General features: G+C 36.9%; 2 protein-coding genes across 2 annotated transcripts in view; one reads left to right on the top strand and one right to left on the bottom strand.

Annotated features, from left to right (window-relative positions):
• lrp1ab (low density lipoprotein receptor-related protein 1Ab) overlaps nucleotides 1-26,239 on the bottom strand; it is a 119,152-nt gene that overhangs the window by 26,269 nt on the left and 66,644 nt on the right. The window contains exons 17-44 of the mRNA XM_084427645.1: nucleotides 25,379-25,504; nucleotides 25,169-25,285; nucleotides 24,988-25,068; nucleotides 24,717-24,884; nucleotides 22,400-22,582; nucleotides 21,059-21,256; nucleotides 20,170-20,415; nucleotides 19,325-19,522; nucleotides 16,855-17,059; nucleotides 16,582-16,746; nucleotides 16,236-16,480; nucleotides 15,762-15,893; nucleotides 12,803-13,030; nucleotides 11,597-11,771; nucleotides 10,542-10,636; nucleotides 10,293-10,442; nucleotides 10,022-10,162; nucleotides 9,115-9,240; nucleotides 8,894-9,025; nucleotides 8,665-8,799; nucleotides 8,455-8,584; nucleotides 8,214-8,340; nucleotides 7,863-8,014; nucleotides 7,207-7,331; nucleotides 6,271-6,645; nucleotides 1,657-1,846; nucleotides 718-922; nucleotides 329-518 (exon numbers count right to left, since the gene is read on the bottom strand). Of these exons, the coding sequence (XP_084283771.1) occupies nucleotides 329-518; nucleotides 718-922; nucleotides 1,657-1,846; nucleotides 6,271-6,645; nucleotides 7,207-7,331; nucleotides 7,863-8,014; nucleotides 8,214-8,340; nucleotides 8,455-8,584; nucleotides 8,665-8,799; nucleotides 8,894-9,025; nucleotides 9,115-9,240; nucleotides 10,022-10,162; nucleotides 10,293-10,442; nucleotides 10,542-10,636; nucleotides 11,597-11,771; nucleotides 12,803-13,030; nucleotides 15,762-15,893; nucleotides 16,236-16,480; nucleotides 16,582-16,746; nucleotides 16,855-17,059; nucleotides 19,325-19,522; nucleotides 20,170-20,415; nucleotides 21,059-21,256; nucleotides 22,400-22,582; nucleotides 24,717-24,884; nucleotides 24,988-25,068; nucleotides 25,169-25,285; nucleotides 25,379-25,504 (4,740 nt within the window). The remainder of the gene's footprint in view (nucleotides 1-328; nucleotides 519-717; nucleotides 923-1,656; nucleotides 1,847-6,270; nucleotides 6,646-7,206; nucleotides 7,332-7,862; nucleotides 8,015-8,213; nucleotides 8,341-8,454; nucleotides 8,585-8,664; nucleotides 8,800-8,893; nucleotides 9,026-9,114; nucleotides 9,241-10,021; nucleotides 10,163-10,292; nucleotides 10,443-10,541; nucleotides 10,637-11,596; nucleotides 11,772-12,802; nucleotides 13,031-15,761; nucleotides 15,894-16,235; nucleotides 16,481-16,581; nucleotides 16,747-16,854; nucleotides 17,060-19,324; nucleotides 19,523-20,169; nucleotides 20,416-21,058; nucleotides 21,257-22,399; nucleotides 22,583-24,716; nucleotides 24,885-24,987; nucleotides 25,069-25,168; nucleotides 25,286-25,378; nucleotides 25,505-26,239) is intronic.
• Nucleotides 3,827-4,747, top strand: LOC311302363 (galanin receptor type 1; the record flags this gene model as incomplete). Its single annotated transcript, XM_084428179.1, has 1 exon — nucleotides 3,827-4,747. The coding sequence occupies one exon, from the start codon at nucleotides 3,827-3,829 to the stop codon at nucleotides 4,745-4,747; it is 921 nt and encodes a 306-aa protein (XP_084284305.1).

Raw genomic sequence — 26,239 nt, 5'->3', positions numbered from 1 at the left:
GGATAGTTCATGTTAATTAATACATTAACTAATGAACCTTATTGTAAAGTGTTACCATTTTTTTTAAACCTTAAAACTGTATGTTACGTTGTTTTTCTTTTTCTTTACTTCAACATATTTAATTATTTCTCTCTATTCTGTTGTGTTAAATCTATATGGAAGTACACAGAGCTCCTGAAAATTATATATATATATAGTTTTATTATTTTAAACACTACACTTTTTAGCCATTTCAGAGCAAATACATGAATAAAGATATATTTTGACTATTTTCATATTGCTGAAAAAAATCCTAATTATGTAGATTTAACACAGATTAGTCACTCACAGCTATTGGTGTCTTTGGCCACAGCGATGATACCCATTGGCTGTTGAGGAATGTCAGCACGTAGGACTTTCATATCTCTGCCGTATTTATCAGCTCTGAGAACAGCTCTGCGCACCCAGTCTGTCCAGAAGATATATTCACCGTACACAGCCAAACCGAAAGGATGCACCGGCTCATTCTTTAGGACCACCTGATCACACAGACGCACACAGGTACAATTTAGATTCATTTATTTTGCAAGCAAATTCAACATGTTAGTAGTGTGTGTTCTCTATGAACTAAGCTTATGAACTCATTGTATGAACATGCATTGTTAGTGTCATGACCATCTCTCACATTCCCATGAACAAACATAAAAAAATAGACATAAATACAAAAAAGGAACTCACAAAGCGCCGGCTGCCATCATACTCGCAGCGCTCGATCTTGTCAAAAGTAGCGTCAGAGAAATAGAGTTTCTCAGCACGGTGGTCGATGGCCAATCCGTTCGGGGTGCGGATGTTATTTCCGATGATCACAATGACGTTAGCTCCAGAAAGAGATGCTCGCATGATACTGGGAGACTGTTCATTCCAGTTAGTCCAGAACATCAGGCTGAAGGAAAGAGCACAGGAGGAAATGGAATTCAAAGATGGAAACTGACATGTGCTTGTCTTCTCACACCAAAAGCAACAAGCTTTGTTTTCAACTTAAGTGATTAAAAAAAACACGTAAGCTGTCACAGGGCAAAGTTATTAAATTACATGAACATATTATAAAAATAAAGCATTCAATAATTATACAAACAAAAACTATTTTATTATTAATTACGTGAGTAGAAAAAATTATCCGCACACAACGAATAAGGCAAAAGTTCTCCAGCTGTTAATTTATTACTTTAACGAGTATATAACATGCACAATATGGACGCAGGTGTGTATCTGCAATTATATGGCACTGATGAGGAGTTTTGCACTTCAAAACGTTTTGCACTTCACAGCACTTTTTTGTCTTTTTGAGGCTTCTGTTGAAGTAATAAATGAACAGTTGGAGAGCTGTTGCCTTATTCGTTGCGTGCGGATCCTTTTTTCTCCCTTTCTTTTGGATTTACGCACTGAGTAAGTTTTGTGACGTTGGACTGTGCGTATACATTTGGCGCTACACCATTTCTTTCACAATTATTAATTACTTGAACTTTACTTTGGCAGTCAAAACGAATATGAACGTTTTTGGTATTTGGAAGGGTAATAGTTCATACTGCGTATACTTCAAAACTCTTGGGATTCCTCACCAAGTAGAATGACTATAAAACATTGCATCATGGAAAATTTGATATACAAGGTTCGTACTCTTGACATTCATCCAGAACAAAGGCTCTGGGGTGGTCGTCCCCAGACATAGTGACTACGGTGTCTCTATCGAAAGCTCCAGTGCGACTCTGGTCCACAGTGTGCCGTGTGATGGTGGAGGTGGTGTAGCTGGTCCAGTAAAGTGTGTCCCAACCCCGGTGATAAGCCAAACCTTCAACTGACCCTACACCTGTTGAAAGAAATAAAGAGAAAATTTGACTTGGATTTATAAAGAGAATCCTGCTCTGACTGCTTGTTACTAATCCAAGACCAACTCAGTCTGTTTCTCTTAATTATAATTCAGTGCACAGTTGTAGACACACTGTATTTAGTTTGAACAAACTGTTCATTGCAGCTCTACTACAGCTAAAAATGACACATAAAAAAGAGGCAATTGAACCACCTTCAAACATGTTTAGTATCATATATCCTTCAAAGAGTAAATGAATATGATTAACACACTGCAAGTCCAAAACATCTCTTTTAAAACTACTTATCCGGTCCCAGTGAACGGTTTAATCCTATGATACGTGCGCATGTTGGTTTCTGCGGGCTGTGAGATAGCCTTTGTTGCTGGTGCTTCTGTGTGTTTAGTGGCTTAGTGTCATCCGGTCATTTCATGGATGGGTGCCTGTGCATACAAGACCACTCCCTTGGTGAATCTCTTTAACCACGGTGACTAGTTCTTCCACAAAGAGAGGACTGCTGGAAGAGTCTCGAACACAACACTGGGGTGAGAAGCAATGTGGTGCAATGTGCTTCAGTCAACGCCATCGAAAGAGTCCCAATGAGTCAAAGTCACAGTGAATAATAGTCGCCCTCTACAGAATTAATGAGCTCACGAGGGGCTTGCAGCATCTATCTGCATCACACCAATGACTGCTTTATGACAGCAATTACTCCCCCCATAAAACAGGAAGGACACTCAACCAAGCAATCAAAAATCAAAAAAACAATAACGATCTTGTAAAACATATCAGATTTTAGGCCAAAGGAAGAATAACAAGATACTTACGCAATAGCCACCGCCCACTTCTAAGTTAACAGGTGAGACGTCATCATCACAGAAATGATGATGTAAAAACAGAAGGCCAGTTAATATGACAATCGATATCTTAGATGATGGATACCTGAACAACTACCCATCCTACTTCAAACTTGAAGGTCAGGAGGATATCACATTAGAACAAACTGATAAGTCGTCGTCTTGAGTTCCTTGCAGACGAAAGTCAAAGTCCTGGAACAGCCAAGCTCAAAGAATTGGAATGAATCTGAAGTGTAATTTAATTGATCATTAGAGGAAAGTCGCAATGGGTACTTAGATACAAGTTGAATCGACTGTACGTAATTTGGCAGCCTTTGACAGTTGCAGAGAATAAGGTTTTGTAAGGTTGCCTGGTTTCACTCAATCAATACAAGCAAACAGCAATCATGGATGGTTGTAAGGTAAGCACCTTCCATAATCCCAAATAAAAGATGATGTTTAATATTTAATAATGTGAGATGAAGTGCTTTGTCATCAGGGTATCTCTGAATCCAGTACGTTTATAATATAATATGATTGATATTATATTATATATTTTTTCCCAACTCAATTTCTATTTTCTATTCTAGAAGCTAGCCTTGTAGTCATTAAATACTTGCTTGGTTATTGCTAAACCTCTCTTGAATTTGTTCTACATCATTAAACATAACATTATGGATCCTTAATGATGAGTGACAGGGCAGTGAGCCAGATGCACTTTCGTAGACACTGTAGACTTTGTGTCATTAAAACCTTATAATAATAAAAATTCTGAAATGTAAAATTTCTATGTACAAGAAAAAAAGCATTAACATGAATTCTCAACTTCCCAGGAAGATGCTAATGCTAAACATTAACAACCACCCCGGCGGAGACTTCCTTTATCTCTTGGAGTAAACACTCCAATGATGCTTTGCCATGTGAGGAAGTTATTAAGCCCTGAAGGAGCTAATTATTAGCCCGAAGCAGACGGCAATCTTCATCTTCAGTTTTAACGTATGCCGTTCTACACTTCATTGTGATCAATTCATGTTGAAGTGTATATCAAGAGGATTAGCAGGCGACAGTATGAATATTAGCCATGATTATGGGAGTCTGAAGTGGGAATTAACACAGGTTTTGGCACCAATTCTGGACGCAATAGTCATGGTGATCGGGCTGGTAGGACACTCACTGGTCATCTACGTCCTGACCGGACGGAGGAGGAAGAATGGGCTCCAAACTCTTCAAGGGACAGATACGTTACTTTTAGCCTTGAGCGCCTCGGATCTGCTGCAGCTCATTTGCCTGCCCTTCCACACCGCAGCTATAGCACTGGGCTACTGGCCCTTCAGCAGCATCCTGTGCAAAATCATCAGTTTCTTGGGAGTGGCCTGTAACTCGGTGAGCGTATTCACTCTAGCTGCATTAGCGGTAACGCGCTACCTGATTGTGGTGCACCCTACCTGGACGTATCGTTTCATACTGCGCCGCTGGCTGTGGGTTTCTGTGATTCTTATGTGGGTTCTGGCTGTGGCTCTTGCAGCACCTCAGTTTGCTTTCCGGCAGTTGAGAACGATGCCTATCCTCTGCTTTGCCTTTCTGTCAGACCTCAGCCAGTTGGTCTACAGTGCTATTCTGTTCCTGATTGGCTTCGCTTTGCCTCTGATCATCATTATCATCATGTACACCAAACTCTACGGCTTCTTACAAAGGAAAAGACTGCAAAGTTGCGCACCGCAAATGGAGTGCTATCAGAACCGGGTGACAAAGACGTCGGTCCTGTTGGTTTTAGTCTTCACCATCTGCTGGTTGCCATCCTACGTCCTCATGTTCATGCTCATCGGTACCAATAGCAGCAATTTACACTCACATCATCACGACTTCACCATTATCGCCCGGCTGCTAGCCAGCTCTTCGGTTATAGCCAATCCGCTGCTATATGCTTTCATGTCAAACAAATTTCGGCGAGAGCTGCTGTCACTGGGACGGGTGTGCTTCAAAGGCTGCGGGTGCATTATGTGTCCAGGAAGTGCCACAGTGCAGCCCTTTAACCCTGTGGAGTTGAACCCCCCTCCTAAACCCTGAGGATAAAGAACTGGACTACTGTATGCAGAAGCATTAAATGTGTTTATGCTATAAAAGGCATTATCAGTAATGGGACTAATGATGTACTGAGATAAAGATACTAAATATCAGGTATATGTTTGAACTACATTGATTTGTTATGCCAGAAATAGCCTTTTACCTGAATTACCTGGGAACACATCAATGATATTATCTAATAATGGGTCATTATGTGAAACTGTACAACCATCATTCTTTGTTGAGCAACATACTTTAGTTGACCTGAAACTTCCAAGCCAGATGTTTAATAGATTTGAAACTATTGCTGAATGCATGCATGTTTACTTTCTTGACTGATTAATAAGATGGTTTATATCAGGAATAATCAGTTTACAACAGCAATGCAAATTTTGTATAGAGGTTCAATACTTTTTCAATGTTTGCACTGCTCAAAACTAAAAGGAATAGTTCAATTCAAAATGAAAATTCTGTCATAATTTACTCGCCCTCATGTTGTTTTAAACCTGTATGAATTTCTTTCTTCTGCTGAACACAAAAGAGAATTTTGAAGAATGTCGGCAACCAAACAGTTGATGGGTCCCATTGACTTCCATAGTATTTTTTTCCTACTCTGGAAGTCAATGGTGTCCATCAACTGTCTGGTTACCAACATTCTTCAAAATATCTTCCTTTGTGTTCAGCAGAAGAAAGAATTAATATAGGTTTGAAACAACTTGAGGGTAAGTAAACGATGACAGAATTATCATTTTGAAGGGAACTATTCCTTTCATTTGTGTTCTTACTACTACACATTTTCAGGCTAAAATGAAATGCATTGAAAAAAAAAAACCATTCAAAGATAGTTTTAATCAATAAAATAAATGCATGTACATGTACTACACTGGACTGACTACTTGATTATTGCTTCAGATTGGTCATTCTCAATTATATATATATCTGCTAACCTAACCCTAAGGCTGCATTTATTTGATCAAAAATACAATAAAACAAGAATATTATGAAATATTATTACAATTTAATATACCCGTTTTCTATTTTAAAACATTTAAAAATGTAATCTATTCCTGTGATGTCAAAGCTGAATTTTCAGCATCATCATTATAATTATAATTATCATTATTATTATATTTTTGTGGAAACAGTGATACATTTTTTTCAGGATTCTTTGATGAATATAAAGTCCAAAAGAACAGCATTTACTTGAAATATACTTTTCTATAACAATTTAAAAGTCTTAACTGTCATTTAACGAATTCTCGCTGAATAAAAGTATTAATTTCGTGTAAAAAAACAAACAAACAAAAAAATGTCATTCGACACAGTTGTGTGTGTGAAGCTGAGGCAAAACTGAAGAGAAGACCAATTAAAACAGATTTTCATTGAGTAGGTCTATATTTACAAAACTAAATGACAAGAACTTGGTTTCATTATCATTTTTTACACCGTTATATTCTTGTTGCCCTCATCCACATGGTTTGCGCAATACAGAACAATGAAAAAAAATTAAAAGATTGGACACTTACTCTCCACTATGGTCTTGCGGTCAGAGCCGTCGTCGCTGATCTGCTGAATGTTACCGAAGTGGATGTCGCTGAAGAAGATCCGATTGGCACCCTTCCCACCGCCGCCTCTGTAGTCGAAGGTAAGAGCTATGACGTTCTTCATGTGCTCTGGGTCTTCGAAGGGTTTAATGGGAGCATTGAGGTTTGTTTCATCCGACAAGTGGATGCTCTTCAGTATTGTGCGCTCCGAGTAGAGGAGGTAGCCATCATAGTCCCTGCAGCTATGGCCGTCCTCTGCCAGCATGCCGTGTGCACAGGCGCAGGTACGATTGCCGTTACCACGGAAAAGACACAGTTGTTCACAACCACCATTGTTCACCTTACAGACGTTGGTACCTGCAAAAGGTATTATGTTAATTTATGTATTAAATTAACATTTACTATTGTTATAAGCTACAGAGAGATGTTAGTATAAGTTTTCAGAGAAAATATAGCTTTTTATATACTGGGGTCTATGGATTGGCTGAGAGCCTGCGTGCAGTGCGTGGAAGGGTCTTTATGGCTGCTTGATTTAAAGAAATAAAATTCAATAATCACAATATGGCTTAGTGCATGGTTCTTCAAATCCGGTTCTAGAGGGCAACTGCCCTGCTGAGTTTAGTTCCAACCCTAATTGTGTTAGTTCTTGTAAAGCGTAAACTCAAGTGTGAAAAACCAAACTTTAAAAAAAAGTTCCCCCAAATTGTTCAATGCAAAAAGAATGGTTCGCACTCTCCAACAAAATTACTCCACTCATTATATTTCTTCATATTGCAATATATCGCAGAAAAAGATCATCAGTATATTGTAAATATACAATGTCAGGTTTTTCAAATATCGTGCAGCCCTGATTCTTAATGTTGAAAACTTTATAGTAATAAGTAGTTCTTGGGCGTCCTTGTTTAGGAAAATACCCACCTTGCTGCCTAGCACGGTTGAAGACTTTAATGTCTTTGAGCTGCACACCAATGCCTGTTCTCAGATAGACCATATCTGTGGCGTTGTCTTTGTTTCCTCTCTTAATGGAACCATTGGCATGGGTCCTATTGGAAACAGAAGAAGATAAAAAGCTGTAAAATAAGAGTGCACTGCAAGAGTAATGCATAATCATCTCTAAATTTAAATAAACCTGAAAGCTGAATGAATAAGCTTTCCATTGATGTATGGTTTGTTAGGATAGGACAATATTTGGCCGAGATACAATTATTTGAAAATCTGGAATCTGAGAATGCAAAAAAAATCGAAACATTGAGAAAATCGCCTTTAAAGTTGTCCATTTATGTTCGCGATTGTACTGCATTCACTCACAAAAATAAATGTTTTATATATTTACGGTAGGAAATTTACAAAATATCTTCATGGAACATGATCTTTACTTAATATCCTAATGATTTTTGGCATAAAAGAAAAATTAATAATTTTGACCCATGCAATGTATTGTTGGCTATTGCCACAAATATACCCATGCGACTTGTGACTGGTTTTGTGATCCAGGGTCACAAAATAATCTGAATGAAAGGGGTCACCTAAAAAAGGTAATAACAGACAATAGTAAAGGAAAACTGCGTTTGCACCTGTCACTCCAGTAGATGTAGTCCTCAAAGACAGAAACAGCAAACATGTCCATGTTGTTACTAGACAGCACCAGCTCACGGTTTTCTCCAGTCTCCAGATTTATGCGCTCAATTTTGTCTGTGCGGGCATCACACCAATACAGAAGGCCCTCCTACACATTATACAACATTAGTGATCCAGCACTCACCTTAGCGTTTTGGTTTAACAGCTTTTTTATATAATATTAATAATAGTAATAACTAGATGTCTTATAATAACAAAAAGTACATTCTGATTAGCAATTACATTTGGTACTAGAACCAACAACAAACTTGTTCTGGAAAAGATGCACAGTTTGTTTATGTACAAACCTGGTAATCAATGGAGATGCCATTGGGCCAGCTGATGCTGACATTGACAAGAACTAATCTCTCAGAACCGTCCAGACGAGACCTTTCGATACGTGGATACTGACCCCACTCAGTCCAGAACAGATACCTGTACACAGAAATACCTGAGTCCAAGACCATTTCTTCCTTCAACACAAAGGAGAAAGTGCAAATACACCATTTTCTCATCATCTTTCCTAAACAAACAGACACATTTCCTCACCCTTTCTCTGGATGTACAGTAATGGCACGTGGTTTGTCCAGACCGTGAGAGATGACCACATAGCGGAAGGAGCCGTTGAGCCTGGCCACCTCGATCACGTCAAAGCCTTGATCCGTCCAATAGATGTTGCCTGTTTAAACAAAACAACATTAAGTGTTAGACACACTAATATATAATGTGTTTTAATTGTGTGTTTGCACATTTACACACCTGCGATCCAGTCAACGGTGATACCTTCCACACGTCCGATGCCATTGGTCACTATGTCCTCCCTCCAGGTCTGGTCTCTCTTGGCTCGACTAATAGTGCTCAGGCCCATGTCAACCCAGTATATGGTGTCATTGTCTACAGGGCACAAGAAGCACAAAACACCAACTTAGTTGCATTCAGGGCAATTTTCAGGCTGAATCTATGGACACAAAGACATCTGCGTACTCACCAGCATGGAAGTCAATGCCCACAGCAAGAGAGGTGCCCGACACCGGTACCAGGGCATCAGATTTATCTGATGGGTCCAGAGGAATGCCACGGATGCCCTCATGCACGGAGTAGAGCAAAAACGAGCCCATGCCTTTATACAAAAGTACAATACACACAATGTTAAAATGTGTTCATATGAAAGCAAATGGGTACATTAGTGATGCTTGTATGAGATCTTGCCTTCACAGGACTGTTGGCCACTCTTCAGACTATATCCAGCAGTACACATGCAGGCTCTTGTAGTTGGTGAAGTTGGCAAGCAAAGCTGAGAACAGTCACCATTGTTCTTACTGCAGAGGTTGGTACCTATAGTAGATATCAATCACACCCAAACTGTATCAATCTGTGATTAAAAGTATCACAGTATTAATAAAAATGTATTACTCTATTATAATTTTCTATTTTATTAATATTTTGTCTCTCTTGTCATCTGCCAATTCAGGAATTCCCCTTTAATTAGCCTATGTGAACTATTTTAACATTTAATTGGATATTTTTTAAACTGAATATTTAGTCAGTTAAATAATGATTTAATTGTTATTATTATTATTAATAATAATAATATGTTTTATTATTTAATTGTTATTTATTTTAAATTATAATTAATTAATAGTTTAATTAAAATTAGAATAACACATTTTTCTTTTAAAATTTTGTCATTTTATGAAGAATGTCTAATTTTCACCTCCATATGCATTTATAGGGTCAAATAATTAATATAAATGTATATAATTTGAAAAATTCATTAAAATGTAATAACATCTATGATCATATTAATATTTAATCTGTTTTACCATCTGACAATCCAGGAATTCCTCTTTGATTATGTGAGCTATTTTACCATTTAATATTCTTAAAATCGAAAATGTTGGTAAATTAAGTAACAGCAACAAAAAAACAACAATGATCACCAAACTAATCGTAATTTTGATGAATTATTAAATATTTAAATATTGTTTTAATTAATTAATGAATTAATTAACATTTACAAAGACCAATTTCTCATTTCACTTCCATATTCATTTATGAGGACATAGTCACATGCATTTTAGGTTTACATAATCAATATAAATATGAAAACACACACCTTGATGCACAGTCTCATTATAAATCTTCATATACATCATGGGTGAGGTGTTATTCCGGAGAACCTTCCAGTTGCCTCCATTGCTCTTGTCACATGTACCGATCTGATCTGTGCCCTTGTCGGCCCACCATAACTTATTTCCTACACATAAAAGAGGTCATTCTGTTATTCCACATTTAAGGTTTAATAATGCAGAGTGTGGAGCTCTAGATATACGCTCCTGAATAATCAAGAATCCGTGTGGAGAAACAGGTTGATGGTGCTCTCTCACCCATGATGGCGAGGGCTGTAGCTTTGGTAAGTTTTCCTTTCACGCCCTCAATGATCTCCAGTCCGGAGCCATCCAGCTTACAGCGGTTAATGGTGCTGTTCCCTGAACTGATCCAGTACAACTGCTGCATGTCAAAGTCTATGGACAGACCTGTCACAGGAAGAAGTCAACGTGTAAAACGTCATCTCCAACTGGCCTTCTTTTGGCTTTAGGCAAACAGAAGGTAAAGAATCAAGACAGGTCACTCACCCACTGGGCCTTTCTGATTGGAGAACAGCAATGTGTGGTTGGTGCCGTCCATGTTGGCCATACTGATGTTGTCCCCATCGAGCCAGTAGAGCTTTCTGTAATGAAACAATAAGCAAATCATAAGACGAATGGTAGCTGACATAAAGTGGATATCAATCAAGTAGATATCAGCAAATGATTTGCAACAGTGTTATTTTAGTACTATTTTGATAATGTAGTTTATATTAAGAATTAGCTTTTTTATAGATATTTTCAGCTTTCATTTTAATTGTATTATTTAAAAGTTTTAATAATTTTGTTATGCTTAGACTTTTATACAGCTTTAATATATTTTTATTACAGTTTTCGTGTTTTCCTATTCATTTCAGTTAGTTGCCAAGGCATGTAAGTTTTACATCTAATATTTACATTTTATTTCAGTTTTATTTCAACATTTTCAATAGCTTTGGTTTTAGTTAAAAATAGCAATACTTATTTCCAAAACGCACCATGCTGTTAAACGTTTGTTGAGGTTCTGTTATTTGAGATTTTGCACATAAAAAGGCATTATGACACTTTATTTTGGATTGGTTTAAAAATAAACGCCTGGGAAGTGTCTTCAACAGAATGCTCCAAAACGCTGTGATGTATTGCCAGTGACAGAAGAAATAAACAGTAATTTATCAAAAAAATATTGTAGAGGGAAAAACATATCACCAAATAAAAAAATAAAAAAACAGTTGAGTGACTTGTATTGTCTGCAAGGACAAGCTCATTATCTTTATTGGAAAGTGGCACTGTAACAAGTACATCTGGTTCACATTAACCACACAGCAACAGATTGAGAAGTGCAACATGAGGGCAGCCATATTGTCCGACCTAAAGCTCACACTAATGAGCAACGTCTACATTTCTCATCTACAGCCTTTAAAATCTCTGCCAGAAGCATACTGGCACAGCATCTGCTCCTCTCCAAATGTGGCCTACTAAACAACCTGAAAGAGACTAAAATGACAGTAAAACTCAAATGCTAAGCCTACACTAGCAATTGTGCATGTGTGCGTTCTTGTACTTACCCCAGGATAGGATGTAGCACCAAAGAGTGAGGCTTGTCCAGCCCATGGATTACAGCATTCTTAAAGGACCCGTCCAGCCGTGCAACATTGATCTGCTTCTTATTCGTATCGTAGCTGGTCCAGAAGAGGTTTCTGGAGACCCAGTCTACAGCTAGACCCTGAGCATTAGGGAGGTCTAGAGGAAAAAGGGAAGAACATTTGAAAATGATTAGGATTGCAAACTGATCACACAGGTTGAAATACAGAGCAAAACAGCAAAAATAAATGTGTATTTGACTTGCTTTCTTTCCTCCAAAAGACATTTAATGTGAATAAAAGTCACTGAAGTCATTTACTTTAAAGAAAGATACACTACTGTTCAAAAGTTTGTGGTCTGCAAGTGTTTTTAATGTTTTTGAAAGAAGCCTCTTATGCTCACCAACATCAAAAGAACAGCATTTATTTAAAACTGAAATCTTTTGTAACGTTATAAATGTTTTTACTGTGATGTTTAATCAATTTAAAGGGATAGTTCAAATTCTGTCATAATTTACTCACCATCAAGTTGTTTTAAACCTCTGAGTTTCTTGCTTGTTTGGTAAGTAAATACTTTAGTAAGTTTATTTGTTCTGTTGAACACAAAATATGATATTTTGAAGAATGTGGGTTACCAAACAGTTTCTGACAGTTGATGATCCCCCATTGACTTCCATAGTATGAAAAGTAATGCAAGTCAATGGGGGATCATCAACTGTTTGGTTACCCATATTCCTCAAAATAATTGATTTAATGTTCAACAGAACAAAGAAACTTACTAAATTATTTATTACTTTAAAAAAATGTACTACTGATGCCAAACCTTTGAACACTAGTGTATATACAGTAGTTCACCAAAAATGTCTGTAGGTTATAATCGCTGTTTATTATGTTTTAATTATGTTATAAAAGATCAAATAGATAGATACCCTATTCAAAAAATATTTGGAAAATTTCAAACTTAATCGACCATGAATATAACAGTTATAGTGATTTTAAGGGAAACTGTCAGATGTTTAAATGTAATTAGAAAAGTTGGGGAAAAAAGTAAGTTAGATCTCTTTTATAGTATTATTTGTTTGAAGATGTCTATCAGTTAGATTTTTTGCTTTCTAAAGCAATAAAATATCTCCATGTGTTCAAATACTTTTTAGGGCCAATGTAGATTTCAAATAATAACTATTATCTCACCAGCTGACACAACAGTCTCAACACCAGTCCCATTAATGAAGGCTCTTTTGATCGTTTGAGTGCGGACATCAGACCAGTAGATGCGGAGCTCCAGAGCATCATAATCCACCACTGTAACATTATCGATGTCGGGCACAGTGAAAGAGATGATGTAGTTGTAATAGGGATTATCAATGTCCACCCCTCTGATTTCAATCTGACGAGCGTACAACAGGAACTGACGGTTCTCTGCAAAGTAAAATCAGAAGTGTCAGTGTCACTAGAAATATAATATTATTTCAGTTTTTCCCCGTCATCCTTTGGCTAGCTTTACATTATATGACCACGTTCTTATTCATGCAAATGCTTTTAAACCACAGAAAACCACTTCAGACAGTGCCTGAATGGAAAGAACCATACACAATTATGCCAAAATGCTCACCCTTCAAGCGCAAGCACAGTCTTAAATGAGTTAAATGAAGTCTTAAATGAACGTAAAGATTGGAGAGAAAACAGGATACGTGTCAGATCCGCGTCATGTGCCGCAGGTCTTAAAGTGACAGCAGCCTAATAAACCTGCTGCTGTTTGTCATTAAGGATAATCAAAGAACAAAATAAAAATAGAAAATCACTCACTGCTCTAGACAGAATAACTTTTGTAGCTTTAATAAGGATTAATCTATATTTAATTTATTATTTATGCAGTGAAGACTGATAGCTTTATTCAATTTCTGTATATATCCGACCTGTTAGACCTACCTAAAAATCTGAAATCATTGTTTACAAAGTTACATGGGACAAAAACAATGAAAACAAAACATTTTTGTGCATTTTGACAGGGCAAGTAAAAAAATGTAAGGCCACATGTAAATGTGACATTTATTATAATGGGTTTATGTGTTATGGGGTTACAGTTTAAGATTGTTTTAAGTTACCTTAAACTAAAAAGTTGTAATGCTGAATAGCTAATTAATGGCTAAAACTGAAAAAAAAAAAAAATCTATTTCATAGAGACATCACATCAGTAGCAGCATTGGTATCGGTGATACTGGCCTTTTTTCATAAAAAGATGCCATTCCATTTTTTTTTTTTAAATAGACTACTGTCTTTGTTGTTTTTACATTAATTTGGAGATTTAATGTCAAATTATATAATATAAAAAAAATACTAAAAACTTTACTGTTAGGAGCGATTAATCGAGATTAATGACAGAAAATGTGTACACTAATATATGTATGTGTATGTATATATATATATATATATATATATATATATATATATATATATATATATGTATGTGTAGTATATGCTATTGTAGTCATATATATATATATATATATATATACACTGTTAAATTAAAAAATGTACAGTAGTAGCAAAGACTACAGTTTAGTCTGAAATACTGATGTGCACTCTCCATAGCGATTAGCCTGAACAGAGAGAGCGGCTCCTACTCCTGTGTTTGCCACTATCTAATGTCAATGGTAATTCATCACTGAACCTACAGGTCCTCTACTCCAATCACTCTGCTCTCCATAAGCCATTATTGGAAGCTGCGCTGCTGAATACTAAACACTGATCCTGCATCTGGGCGACAGGGTGCACTGTTGTTTTCTTGACTGTTAAACGAGATTTACAGCCCACACAAGACTACTGACATACTCAGAGCCAGACCTAGCGGATCTAGCGCCAACGCGAATGGAATCTAAAAGAAAGGTCTCATGCTGTTACACAACTCATGCACTCACAGAAAAAAAGGTACAAAAGCTGTTACTGGGGCGGTACCCTGTACCTAAAGAGAGCGTATTAGCACCTTAATGGTACATATTGGAACCTTTTAAAAGGGTACTAACATCACAGTGACAACTTTTGTACCATTTTTTTCGGAGTGTATACAATTTGCCATAAAGTGTGAGAGATAAGAACGCATGCATTTAAAATCACAATAAACAAAAAAAAGTAAGCAAGAATGATTTTTTTAAATTGTATATACATGCATGCTTTTAGCCACAGCTTTTTTAAACTCTTCAATTGAAGAAAAATGCAGATTCCACAAGATTATATTCCATAAGACTGAAGCTGCCACAACAGTTTAAATGCATTAACTTGAAAGTGACGTTATAATGAAATGCTATTGAATTTCGCTAGATGCAAACACAAACTGTACAAGGTAAGGAGGTTTGTGGAGTTGCAATTTTGCTTACAGCTCACTCAAATTGGATTGAGATTTAGGCTACATTCCAAATAGCTTACTATTACTGCAGTACATGTTTGTATGTACTATGTAGAATACCCAGTATATTATGCACTGTTAGAGTCGCGCATCGAATGAATTCCCGTGTCTGACCAGAGGATGCCACCTGCAGCTGAATCATCCATCCATCCGCTTTCCAAACCACTGGTCCAGAGTAATATCATAAAGGTATAACAGGAATATATACACAGGAATATATATTCCTTTTAAATTGATTATTAATTGTTATACATGCTAGTAGTTTCCATGACAGAGTTCAAGATAAATCTTTTTAGTACTACTAGAGCTGCCAGTTTGCCAAATTTTAAATGATTATTAAACAGCAAGCACAAACTATGCAAAAGCGGCAGCCCTTCTGGCAAACTAAGTGTCTGAATTCGCTCACTCATTTTCATTCACTCCGTCAAGTGAACTATATAAGTGGACTAATGTAGGGAATAGTAAATGAGGCCCTAGGGGATGATTATGAACACAGCCTATGATTTCTGTTTGAAATGTTTATCATGGAATAATACCTACTATTATTTATAGTACAGGGTATATTAATTAATTATATTGTTACTATAGCTTAAACAATAGAGCACGTTGCCTGCAATGCCAAAGTCATGGATAAAGTAACATTGTGCAGTATTCAGTAACTAGTAAAACAGTATTCCATTCAGAACTTGCTAATAAATAAAACATGAGATTTGATTGGATCTAAGGGCTGAGAGAGGTGGAGCCTACCGTAGCAGGTGTGCTTGTCTGCCTTGAGCTTCATGAGATGTGGACAGGCACAGGAGAAGGTTTGGTTGTAGTTGATGAGACACAGGTGAGAACACGGCCCCATCCCGTCATTCGCCGCACACGGGTTTGGAGCTGCAAAGGAGGAAGAAAAATGTTCACCAGTGTTATTTTAGTCGTTTTTATATACTATTATAGAAGTCATTGATAGTTTGAATAAGCTTTTATTTTTGATTTCAGTTTTAATTTTAATTTTAATTCAAGTTTTAGTCATTTTGTTTTTTGTCACTTTTATTATTATTTTATTATTTTTTATTTTGCTTTAATTTATTTCAGTTTTTAGCTTTATTTAAGTTACCGAAAATGATTTTTAATAGTTTTAGTTAACAGAAACAACACTGATGTTACCAAAAGCAACAAAACATACGCAAATGAAGTGGAATCATTTTTTTTTTTTCAAATCATGCTGGTTCTCACCCTGAGGTTGTCTAGATGGATGAAACACTTGAAGGTCAAACGGCTGAGTGTTTGTTCTCTGGACGACTGTCACATTGTGCCCCGTCCATTTGTTGGCCTTAGCCAGAGTGTTGGTCCGCCAGTCCGTCCAGTAGACCTCTCCTCCATACATGGTGACTGCGAAGGGATGTGACAAGTGTTCATGACCCCGGAGCACCTCGATCAGGCCGGAACCGTCATAAGCCGCAGAGTAGATGGCATCGGATCTAAAAAATACATTTTTATTTTTAGAAGATAAAGGACACCAACTGTGGATACTTTAGCATTTTCTGTTACTTCGCTTTTAGTTCCAATTGTATGTGCATACCTGGCATCAATCCAAAGGATACGGCGCTCTAGGTAGTCCACAGTGAGACCGTTGGGCCAGCCACCATTCCCAGTCTCTTTGTGGATGGTGCGACGGCCCTCCCCACTCATTGACGCAGCCTCTATCCTGGGGGAGCTGGCATCCCAGTCAGTCCAGAACAGAATACTGGGGGAGGAAAAAGAAAAAAAAGAGAGACATCACTTGTAACGACCTAATTCTGTCAATTCAGAACACTGAAAAATAACAGCACTGTCAAAGTATAATGTGTTTTACCCATCTCTTGGATCAAGCGCAATCGCACGCGGATGCTCCACCTCTCCGGCAAGCAGAGTTGTACGCATGGTACCATCCAGCTTGGCCACCTCGATCTGATCCAGGTTACTTTCCACCCAGTAGATGTTTCCTGCGATCCAGTCAACAGCCAGTCCCTCTGGAGTGGCCAAACCATACTGGATCACCACCTCAAAACTTGTGAGAGCTGAAACACAAAGACATGGAGATGTTAAACCTTGAAATTAAATGTTTAAGATGTTGAAAAACGTACCAAGAGAAGATGGAAAAAGAAATTGTGGAACCGACATTATAATTCTGACCAATATAAGCCGTTAATAATTTTAATAATATGAGATAACCTCTAAATTGCAAACATTTTATAATAAAAATGTAAATGCTACACTATTTTTTTTAAATTATAATACAATTATAAACCACTAAAAAAATTAAATAAATACTTTTAAACACTACAAATGAAATTAGTCATCATTACAACATTTGAATGTAAAGTATCAAACATTGATATTCATTTTGAGATTTGTTAAAGATTACACTTAACAGTGTTATTAAAGAGAAACTTTAAGTTAACATTAGATGATGGTATATAATGGAACATTAGAATACACGGAACAACATGGAAATGAGAATACACAATTACTTACCAAATATAAACCAATACTAATAATCTAGCCAATAATTAATACAGTGCTGCTATATTGTGCATCCCTAAAGAAATATTTAAGATTTTACACTATTTCTAGGTCACTAATCAAATAAGAAAATGTTACATTGGTCACGTGACTTAAGATGCTCTTTAGATCATTTCAAATCATGCTGGAGAACATGATCATGTTTTAAACAAACTTCATGCAGCTTGAGTGCAGTTGTAAGCAAAAGAGAGATAAACCAAAAACAAATGCAATCATGTGTTCAACTTTTCACTCAAATTATGCATATACTGCATTTTATAATGAAAAGTTTGTATGGGGGGGGGGGGGGGGGGGGGGGGCGTAGTAGTATAAGCTTTTGCCAATGGTCTCAGACTGTGAATTGGCTGAGAAATCGTTTGATTGCTTCCAGCCTGAAAGCTATATAAGTCAATGCTGCAATAAATATTCTCTCACTTTGAGCTACAGCCATGTGGAAGACAAAAAAACATTTCCAATTAAGACAAGCCGTTCTCTGATCTGTGAGAGACTCTCATACAGAGCAGTAATTAAAGGTCTAGAACAGCTCTCTGTTGGGCTGGAGACAGAGAAGCCTCTCCGGTGGGGGTTGAGAAACAACACTTTGTTACTTTGTTTCAGCGTTGGCAGCCACATTGGTCATATTTTTACTTTGTCAAAAATGCCAGCAGGGATCCAAAGGCTTGGACAGTGTATCATATCGCTGGAAAGACCTGTTCAGAGAGGGAGGGAGGTGTGTGTGCGCGTGTTTGAAGCAACATGGTGCTTCTGACACTTTACTTTTACTCTGCCTGTAGTCACGCAATGTAGGAATGAGTCAAATGGGTAAAAACAGAGGCGTCCAAATTCCCATGCTACCATCACACGCAGACGCTGTGGTTTTGTGAATTACGGACTAAGTTGGTATGCTGAAAAGAACAGGACAGTGTGGGAAAACACACAGCAAGACAACAAAGTCAACTCAGAACTTTAAACAAGTGTGTAAAACAAGAGAATGTGATTGAAGTTCCTTTTTCCCTAAAGCCATTAACTAATAAAGTTTTCCAACTAAAAATAAATGTTTGTGTATATATAATCGGCGTATACGACAGCATGTTCCAGGTCCTGCCAATATCCAGCAACTTTGCACAGCCATTGAAGAGGAGTGGACCAACATTCAACAACTTTTTCCCCTATACAGTAAAACTCCACATTTTAGAGTGGCCTTTTATTGTGGCCAGCCTAAGGCACACCTGTGCAATAATCATACTGTCTAATCAGCATCTTGATATGCCACACCTGTGAGGTGGATGGATTATCTCGGCAAAGGAGAAGTGCTCACTAACACAGATTTAGACAGATTTGTGAACAATATTTGAGAGAAATAGGCCTTTTGTGTACATAGAAAAAGTCTTAGATCTTTGAGTTCAGCTCATGAAAAATGGGGCAAAAACAAAAGTGTTGCGTTTATAATTTTGTTCAGTGTATATATCAAAATTATACATATACTATATAAATATATAACTATCTAAATATTCCAAATATAAATGTTCCATATATAATATAAATTATTTACAGAATATTAAAACTATAATGGAGACTACTGCTATGTACTTCAAATCTTCTGGGTTAAATACAGTTTAAGCTGTTAATAGCATCTGTAGCACTCTTATTGTTTCCTCTTCTAATCAACAGCGTGTAAGTGTAAGCTGTATTTAACCAGGAATAAACAAATTCTTAACAACAAAAAAACATTTACTAAGGAACAACCACTCCTCAAAGACATTTGTAGGACATTCATTTACCTCCGCTTTCCGACAGCTTTCCCCGATAGATCTTGTCTTCCACCACATCCGTCCAGTAGAGGGAACTCTGGTTGAGGTGAAAGTCCAGGGCAATGGTGTTACGCAGGCCAGGCACCAGCACGCTGAACTCGCCCTTGTACAAATCAATCCGACGGATCTCATGCCGGTTGGAGAAGATGATGTAGGGCTTGAATGGATCTAAAGAACATGAACACGGCACATTAGGACATCACACATCTAATCTTTTATTTTGGTTTTACTACAAAAAGGTTCATTAGTTAACTACCTTAGTTAACATGAACTAAGAATGAACAATACTTCTTCAGCATTTATTAATCTTAGTTAATGTTAATTTCAACATTTACTAATACGTTATTTAAATCAAAGATTTACATGAACAATTAACAGCTGAATTTTTATTAAATAACAAAGATGAATAAATACTGTAACAAATGTATTGCTCATTGTTAGTTCATGTTAGTTAATACATTAACTAATGAACCTTATTGTAAAGTGTTACCGCCTTTTTAGATAATATAATATACTATTTTTAAAGTAATATAACTTAATATTTATAAAAATGACAAATATAATTAAGAAAAGAAATGTTGGAGCTGAATTTCCAGTAAAAACAAATGATATAAAAATGACTGTACTGTGACTGCACTAAAATGCCTGTTTATTTCATAATGCCCTATATATTATATACACCAGTGTATTGTACATCTCATCCAAAGATGTCATTCTTTTATTCAGTCATTTCTAGAGGTCAAGTAAAACTCTTCAAGTAAAATATTTTCCAGGTATCTTTTTTTGTCATCTTCTCCATCCTGTCTCTCCCTCACCAGTGCTCTTGCAGCTCTCGCTGTCTGGCCCGAGCGCCCAGCCCTCGTAGCAGGCACACTTAACAGTGGCCTTCTCTTGCACGCAGCGCTGGCTGCACTTCAGATGCTTGGCGCAGAAGCTCTGGATCTGGCAGGTCTTGTTGTCAGTACCCAGCTCCATGCCAGCTGGGCAGGAGCACAGGATGCCCTCACCAGGAGCGATGGTACAGTTGTGGCTGCAGCCGCCATTATCCATCGTACAAAGATCTACAACAAAAAGAGGCGAGAAAGTGGGTGAGATTGAAAGGGTGTTTGTGAGTAACTCATGAACATAACATAAATGTTAAAAAACATAAACAATGAGTTGAAGAGAAAGTGCTTATTTGATTCGAAATCAATCCTGAAATTTCTATCATATGCTAATGGAAAACACAAGTAGAATTGTCGTGCTCTGTGGAAACTGTGAAACATTTAAAGGAATAGTTCATGCAAAAAATTCTGCAAATATAATCAGTGGATCCACTGACTATCAAGCTCAATAAACAGAGACAGAGAAAAATAACAGAGACACAAAAAAATGGTACACAAATAAGTAATCCATAAGACTTGTGAGCTATATTCTTTTAGAGCTATATGATATAGAATATAGCAAACAAGTCATATGGACAACTTTTATAGTGCTTTTTTGTCCTTTTTAGAATTTGACAGCCGGGAATTTGGTCACTATAGATTAGATATCTGTAGAAACTATAGAAATCTACCATCTAACATTATAATGTCACTTTTGAACAACTTAATGCGTCCTTGCTAAAAAGAAATATTAATTTCTTTTAAAAGTCTAAAATGACATGAGGTTGAGCTAAAATCCCTTTAACTTGAGTGTATTTGTGTTTGTGTGCATGTGCATTACTGCAAAGCTTCTCGTCCGAGCCATCAGGGCAGTCGTCCTTGCCGTCGCACAGTTTCTCAGGAGGTAGGCAGATAGAGTCATTGCTGGCACAAACATGGTGGGAGAGCTTGCACTCAAGAGCCTCACAGTTTTCTTCATCCGAGTTATCCTCGCAATCGCTGTCCCTGTCGCACACCCAGGCCTTACTGATACAGCGGGCTAAAAACACACAAAGAAAAGAAGCCCAAAAGTCAGAGATCACTTGCAAAAATGCTTCTATTTAGCATTTTTTTTTATTTCAAATTTAATAAAAGAAATTTCTTCACAAACTATATTATCATCATAGCAATATTACATGTTGATGGTAACACATGACAAATACTGTTAGTTACATAATTGGATTACTTTTTTCAAGTTAATTTACTTTTTTAAATAAGTAACGCAAATGACTTTGTTTTCCTATTTATTGATTGCCACATCTCCTGTCCCCATGTTGAGAGAAATCGTGAGTAAGTGCAGAGACGCTGTGTGTGCTGTGTGCACATGATGGATACTGTAGTTCTAGGCTATATGTAAGCATGCATTTACACATCTCACTGGCACAAAAACAGATTCATATTTGATTAACTCCTCAAAATGAATAATAACAGTGAAATGCAAACATGAATATGTTAAATATAACAAATATACTTTATGTATTTAATCTCACTTCGATGACACAATTCAACCATACCAATAAACAATAATGACTTCAGATAAACATCACATTTGTGTTTCTTTTTTGTTGTTGTTTTTATTGCTGAAGGGTGTTGAACTTTCTTCTCCTGTATCCAGACTTTCCATTTGCATTCAGCATTGAGTGCATTATTAATTTACCTTTTGGTGTGAAAAGGCCTTTACATTTGCCAAAAATATACCAAGCAAGCCCAGCTCAAATGAGAAAAAGTAACAAAAGTAATGCATTACTTTCCATAAAAAGTAACTAAGTAATGCAACTAGCTTTTTAGGGAGTAAAGCAATATTGTAACGCATTACTATTAAAAGTAACTTTGCCCAACACTGGCAACATTGCTGGTCAGGTATTCATAACCTGAGGGGACGGTCACATTTTATTGGACACAAATGCAATTTGTGTCCATAATTATGGTTTATTTCCTATAAGAGAAAACAGTAAATGTGCAATCATTTTTAGGAGTACAATAGCAAATAAATGGCGTTCAAGCTAACACAGATAGACTAAAGTGACAATACCTTTGATTTTGGGTCTTTAAGGAGTGCTGTTTTGATTTATCATGACTCAATCCGCTGTTACAGTTACCGACACGTGTATGATACATTCAGAATGGCCAAGCCTGTACTAACCCGAGTCCTTGCAGGCGAACTTGACGGCAGGGTCACACATATGTGTGACGCCCTCGCAGTTCTTCTCATCGCTGAGGTCCATGCAGTCCGTGTCTCCATCACAGCGCCATCGCATGGGAATACACAGACCGTCCATTCTGCACTGGAATTCATCTGTGTGGCAACCGCCGGGCGGCCGCGTGGCTGAAGAGAAAGACAGAAAATGAACACGCAATTACAACGCAGCCGTGAGAATATTCATACAAAGGCACGGATACAGATCCTATTATTTGACGTGATGAGAGCTCGGCTTTCTGACATAAAAAATCAGTTCCCAAGGGATGGAGACTGTAACCAGCGTGAGGCACAACCGCAATGAACTCTGAACCAAAGCAAACTTTCTCACGAACAGCGGTCCAGGCCTGGCACTGTGACGGCCATCATTAGGCATCGGACATAAAGGCTTTCCCTCACGACAAAGGTTAGCGTTTGGCAGAGTCCGGAGAGGAGGAAGCGGAAAACCAAACCTTGTCTGTAAACAGAGTGAAGTGTGTCCTAGAACAGGGATCTGCTGGGGTGAACTGACCCGAATGACATCATACTGCTCGAGTTGCACACACTCTCAGACAAACACACACACACTTTCTCTCTCACACACTCACACAGACACACCCACACTTACCTACACTCACTTGTCAATACTGAAATCTGACTGTAATATTACAATTCTCAATGTCAATTTCCATAATTTAGCAAAAATATATATATGCTAGTTAACAAACTCCGCTGTTAAATATACATTTTGACAAACTAAAATAAAAGCATGTAACCTTCACATTTTTTTAAACAAATTACATTTCTATTTTTTGACAAATTCAAAAAACAAAAGTATATAAAAGTCCTCAAATATCAGTTACATAGTGCTAAAAACATTTTATGAAGCAATATTTAGCAAATACTTTCACTAAAAATAAATATGCTACTTAACACAATGTTCTACTTTTTTAATGTTAACATAAATATTAACTTGAATATTAAACTTGAATTAAGATTTCAATACTGCAGAAAACCTTTTGCATTGACTTGGTACTGAAGTACCGTTACTTTAAAATGTAGCAAACTCAAATACATTTTATACACAACTCTCCTCCACAACTCCCTAGCATGCCCTCTTACAGTTCTAAATCCTTACACAGGCACAAACACACTGCCAGGCTCCCACAAGGCCCAGTACTCTCATTAGGCCTCTGGCTTGGTTCTGCTGCATTGATTCTGTGAGTCTATTAAGCAAAAAGCCACAGGGATTAGAGAAGCGAAGGACAGAGCCTAGTCCCCGAAAACAGAACCATACCCTCTTATTCCTGTTCCATTCAGGGCCCAATTAACAGCTATGAAGACACATGAATGGAACATGTGAAGAGGGATTGAGAAGGAGAGCGGGATGTACAAAAATGCACGTGAGTGGATAGTCCAGCGGCTCATGCGTCAAGCGTCCTGGCACATCTGTGCTAGTGTAATCCCACAAGACAGCAGCTCTCAGAGCAGTCATTAACACTGCTCTCCAGAGGGACTCCCTGCACTCCTCTCAGACATTCTTCAAAATTTTGTGGTTTACGCATTTCACCACAAGGCACAAAAAAAGAAAAAGATGACAGTCCAGTTTATGAAATTGTGATTTACTCCTGTTAATGAGGAGCTCAGCTGCATTAGTCATTGTGGTTCCGTTTCGCTCAAAATCTAGAGACACTTCAGAAGGTGTACACACTTAAAATAGCTTCAGAGAATAAACTGTGACAGTTTACATAATACAAACAGGGTAAAAAAAAAAAAACACATTTCTTTTAAACAAATGATCGGTGAAAGAAAGTGATGAAAATATTGATCAACCAACCTCAGAAAACTAAACATATGAACAATTATTTTCCATTATTTTCAGTGGGGTTTACAACATACAATAAAAAGTAAACACTTTTTAAACAATTCATAAAATAAAAAAATTAAACAAAATATAAAATAAAGTATAATCAATTATAATAAACAATTATGTTTTATGTTGGAAAATAAAATAAGTTTGTTTATTTGTTTAATTATTTTGTTATTCATTTTAAAATATTAATAAATTGTTTAGTTTTTTATTACATTTTTACACTATTTTTATTTTAAAATATCTAAAATGAAATGAAATCAATAAATAAGACAAAATAAAACAAATAAATAAAAAGTGGGGATTCAGCAGGTGTGAGCTAGTTTGTCGCATTTTCCAAAAACTGAAGAAAACTATATATGTTTGGAATTAGACTTCATTCACTTTAACAAAATGATACTTGTCCAAACTCACCCTGATTGGTACAATTGGCATGAGTCTCGTCGCTGTAATCTCCACAGTCGTTGTCTCCGTCGCAGGTCCAGTACTCTGGGATACAGCGGCCGCTGTTGCATTTAAACTGCACACTAGAGCACGAGTGACTGCAACCGGCTTCATCACTGTTATCCCCGCAATCATTATCTGAGTACACACACACACACACACACACACATTAAGGTGGTTATTGGACATAGTTAGCCAATGTATGACGCTGGCAATTTTGTGGATGGCATTAGAAACTCACCATTATCACAACGCCAGTTGACATTGATGCAACGTCCATTGGCACAAGTGAACTGAGTGAGTGGGAAACAGGTAGGATATGCTAGAGAGAAAACAGTGAGGAGAACAGGAAAACGGTTACCATTCTAAAATGTCAGTATGGCATGATGAAAAAAAAGGAAAAGAGGCTCAAATTTAGATACCACAAGATGCTGGTTCATCTGAGCGATCTCCACAATCATCATCCAGGTCACATGTCCAGGAGACAGGGATACAACGGCCACTGGCACATGGGTACTGATTAGAAGGACAAGTGCGTGCTGGGAGGGAAAATAAAACCGGATTCATTCACAAAGCTGTACACCAGGAAATATTTGCACCTGAATCTAAAAAAAATTCAGAGTTCACAATACCCAAGCAGGTGCTGTTCGATTCATCTTCATCATTCCCACAGTCATTGTCTCCATCACAAAGCCAGCGCAGGGGGATACAGCGGTTATTCTGGCACTTAAAGCGGTCTGCAGGACAGGTGTGCTGGTCTGAAACAGGACAAATAGAGGACAATTTAAAGGTGCACTAAGTAATGTTTTGTTTGTTGCAATGGCTGATATAACAGCCCGACTTATACTCACACCTAGTGGTATGGATGCAGAATCACACAAAAGAAAATATTTACAGTTACTGATGGTATTGTAGAATGCTATTCACAGTCAGCCATGATTAACTTATTCTGTGAGCCAATAATTCACAGATAATAAAATGTTTATATATATAAAAAATATATAAGCAAGATTTTATATATATATATAAAATCTTGCTTTAAGAATACAGCAAGAATTGCTGTAAGAAAAAAAACTAAAAATCTTGCTGTCCCAAAACTTTTAAACTATTTAATATACAATATTATATAATAACGTGTGTATTGTATATTATGATATAATAACAATATTATATAATAACATGTCTGTATTATATATTAATGTTAATACACAATACATACATGTTATTATATAATATTGTATATTAAATAATTACTAAATTTTAGGACAGCAAGACTTTTAGGTTTTTTTGTGTGAACGAAATTAATACCTTTATTCAACAAGGACACATTAAATCAATGTGACTAAAGATTTCTATTTCGAATAACTGCTGTTCTTTTGAACTTTCTATTCATTAATAAATCCTGAAAAAATGTATCATTGTTTCCACAAAAACAATAAGCAGTACATCTGTTTTTAACATTGAAAACAAGAAGAAATGTTTCTTGAGCATAA

This window comes from Rutilus rutilus (genome assembly GCF_951802725.1).
Source record: "Rutilus rutilus genome assembly, chromosome: 13".
In the NCBI taxonomy this organism is placed as follows: domain Eukaryota; kingdom Metazoa; phylum Chordata; class Actinopteri; order Cypriniformes; family Leuciscidae; genus Rutilus; species Rutilus rutilus.
Note: the sequence above shows the minus strand (reverse complement) of the source record. Positions and strands in the feature narration are given on the sequence as shown.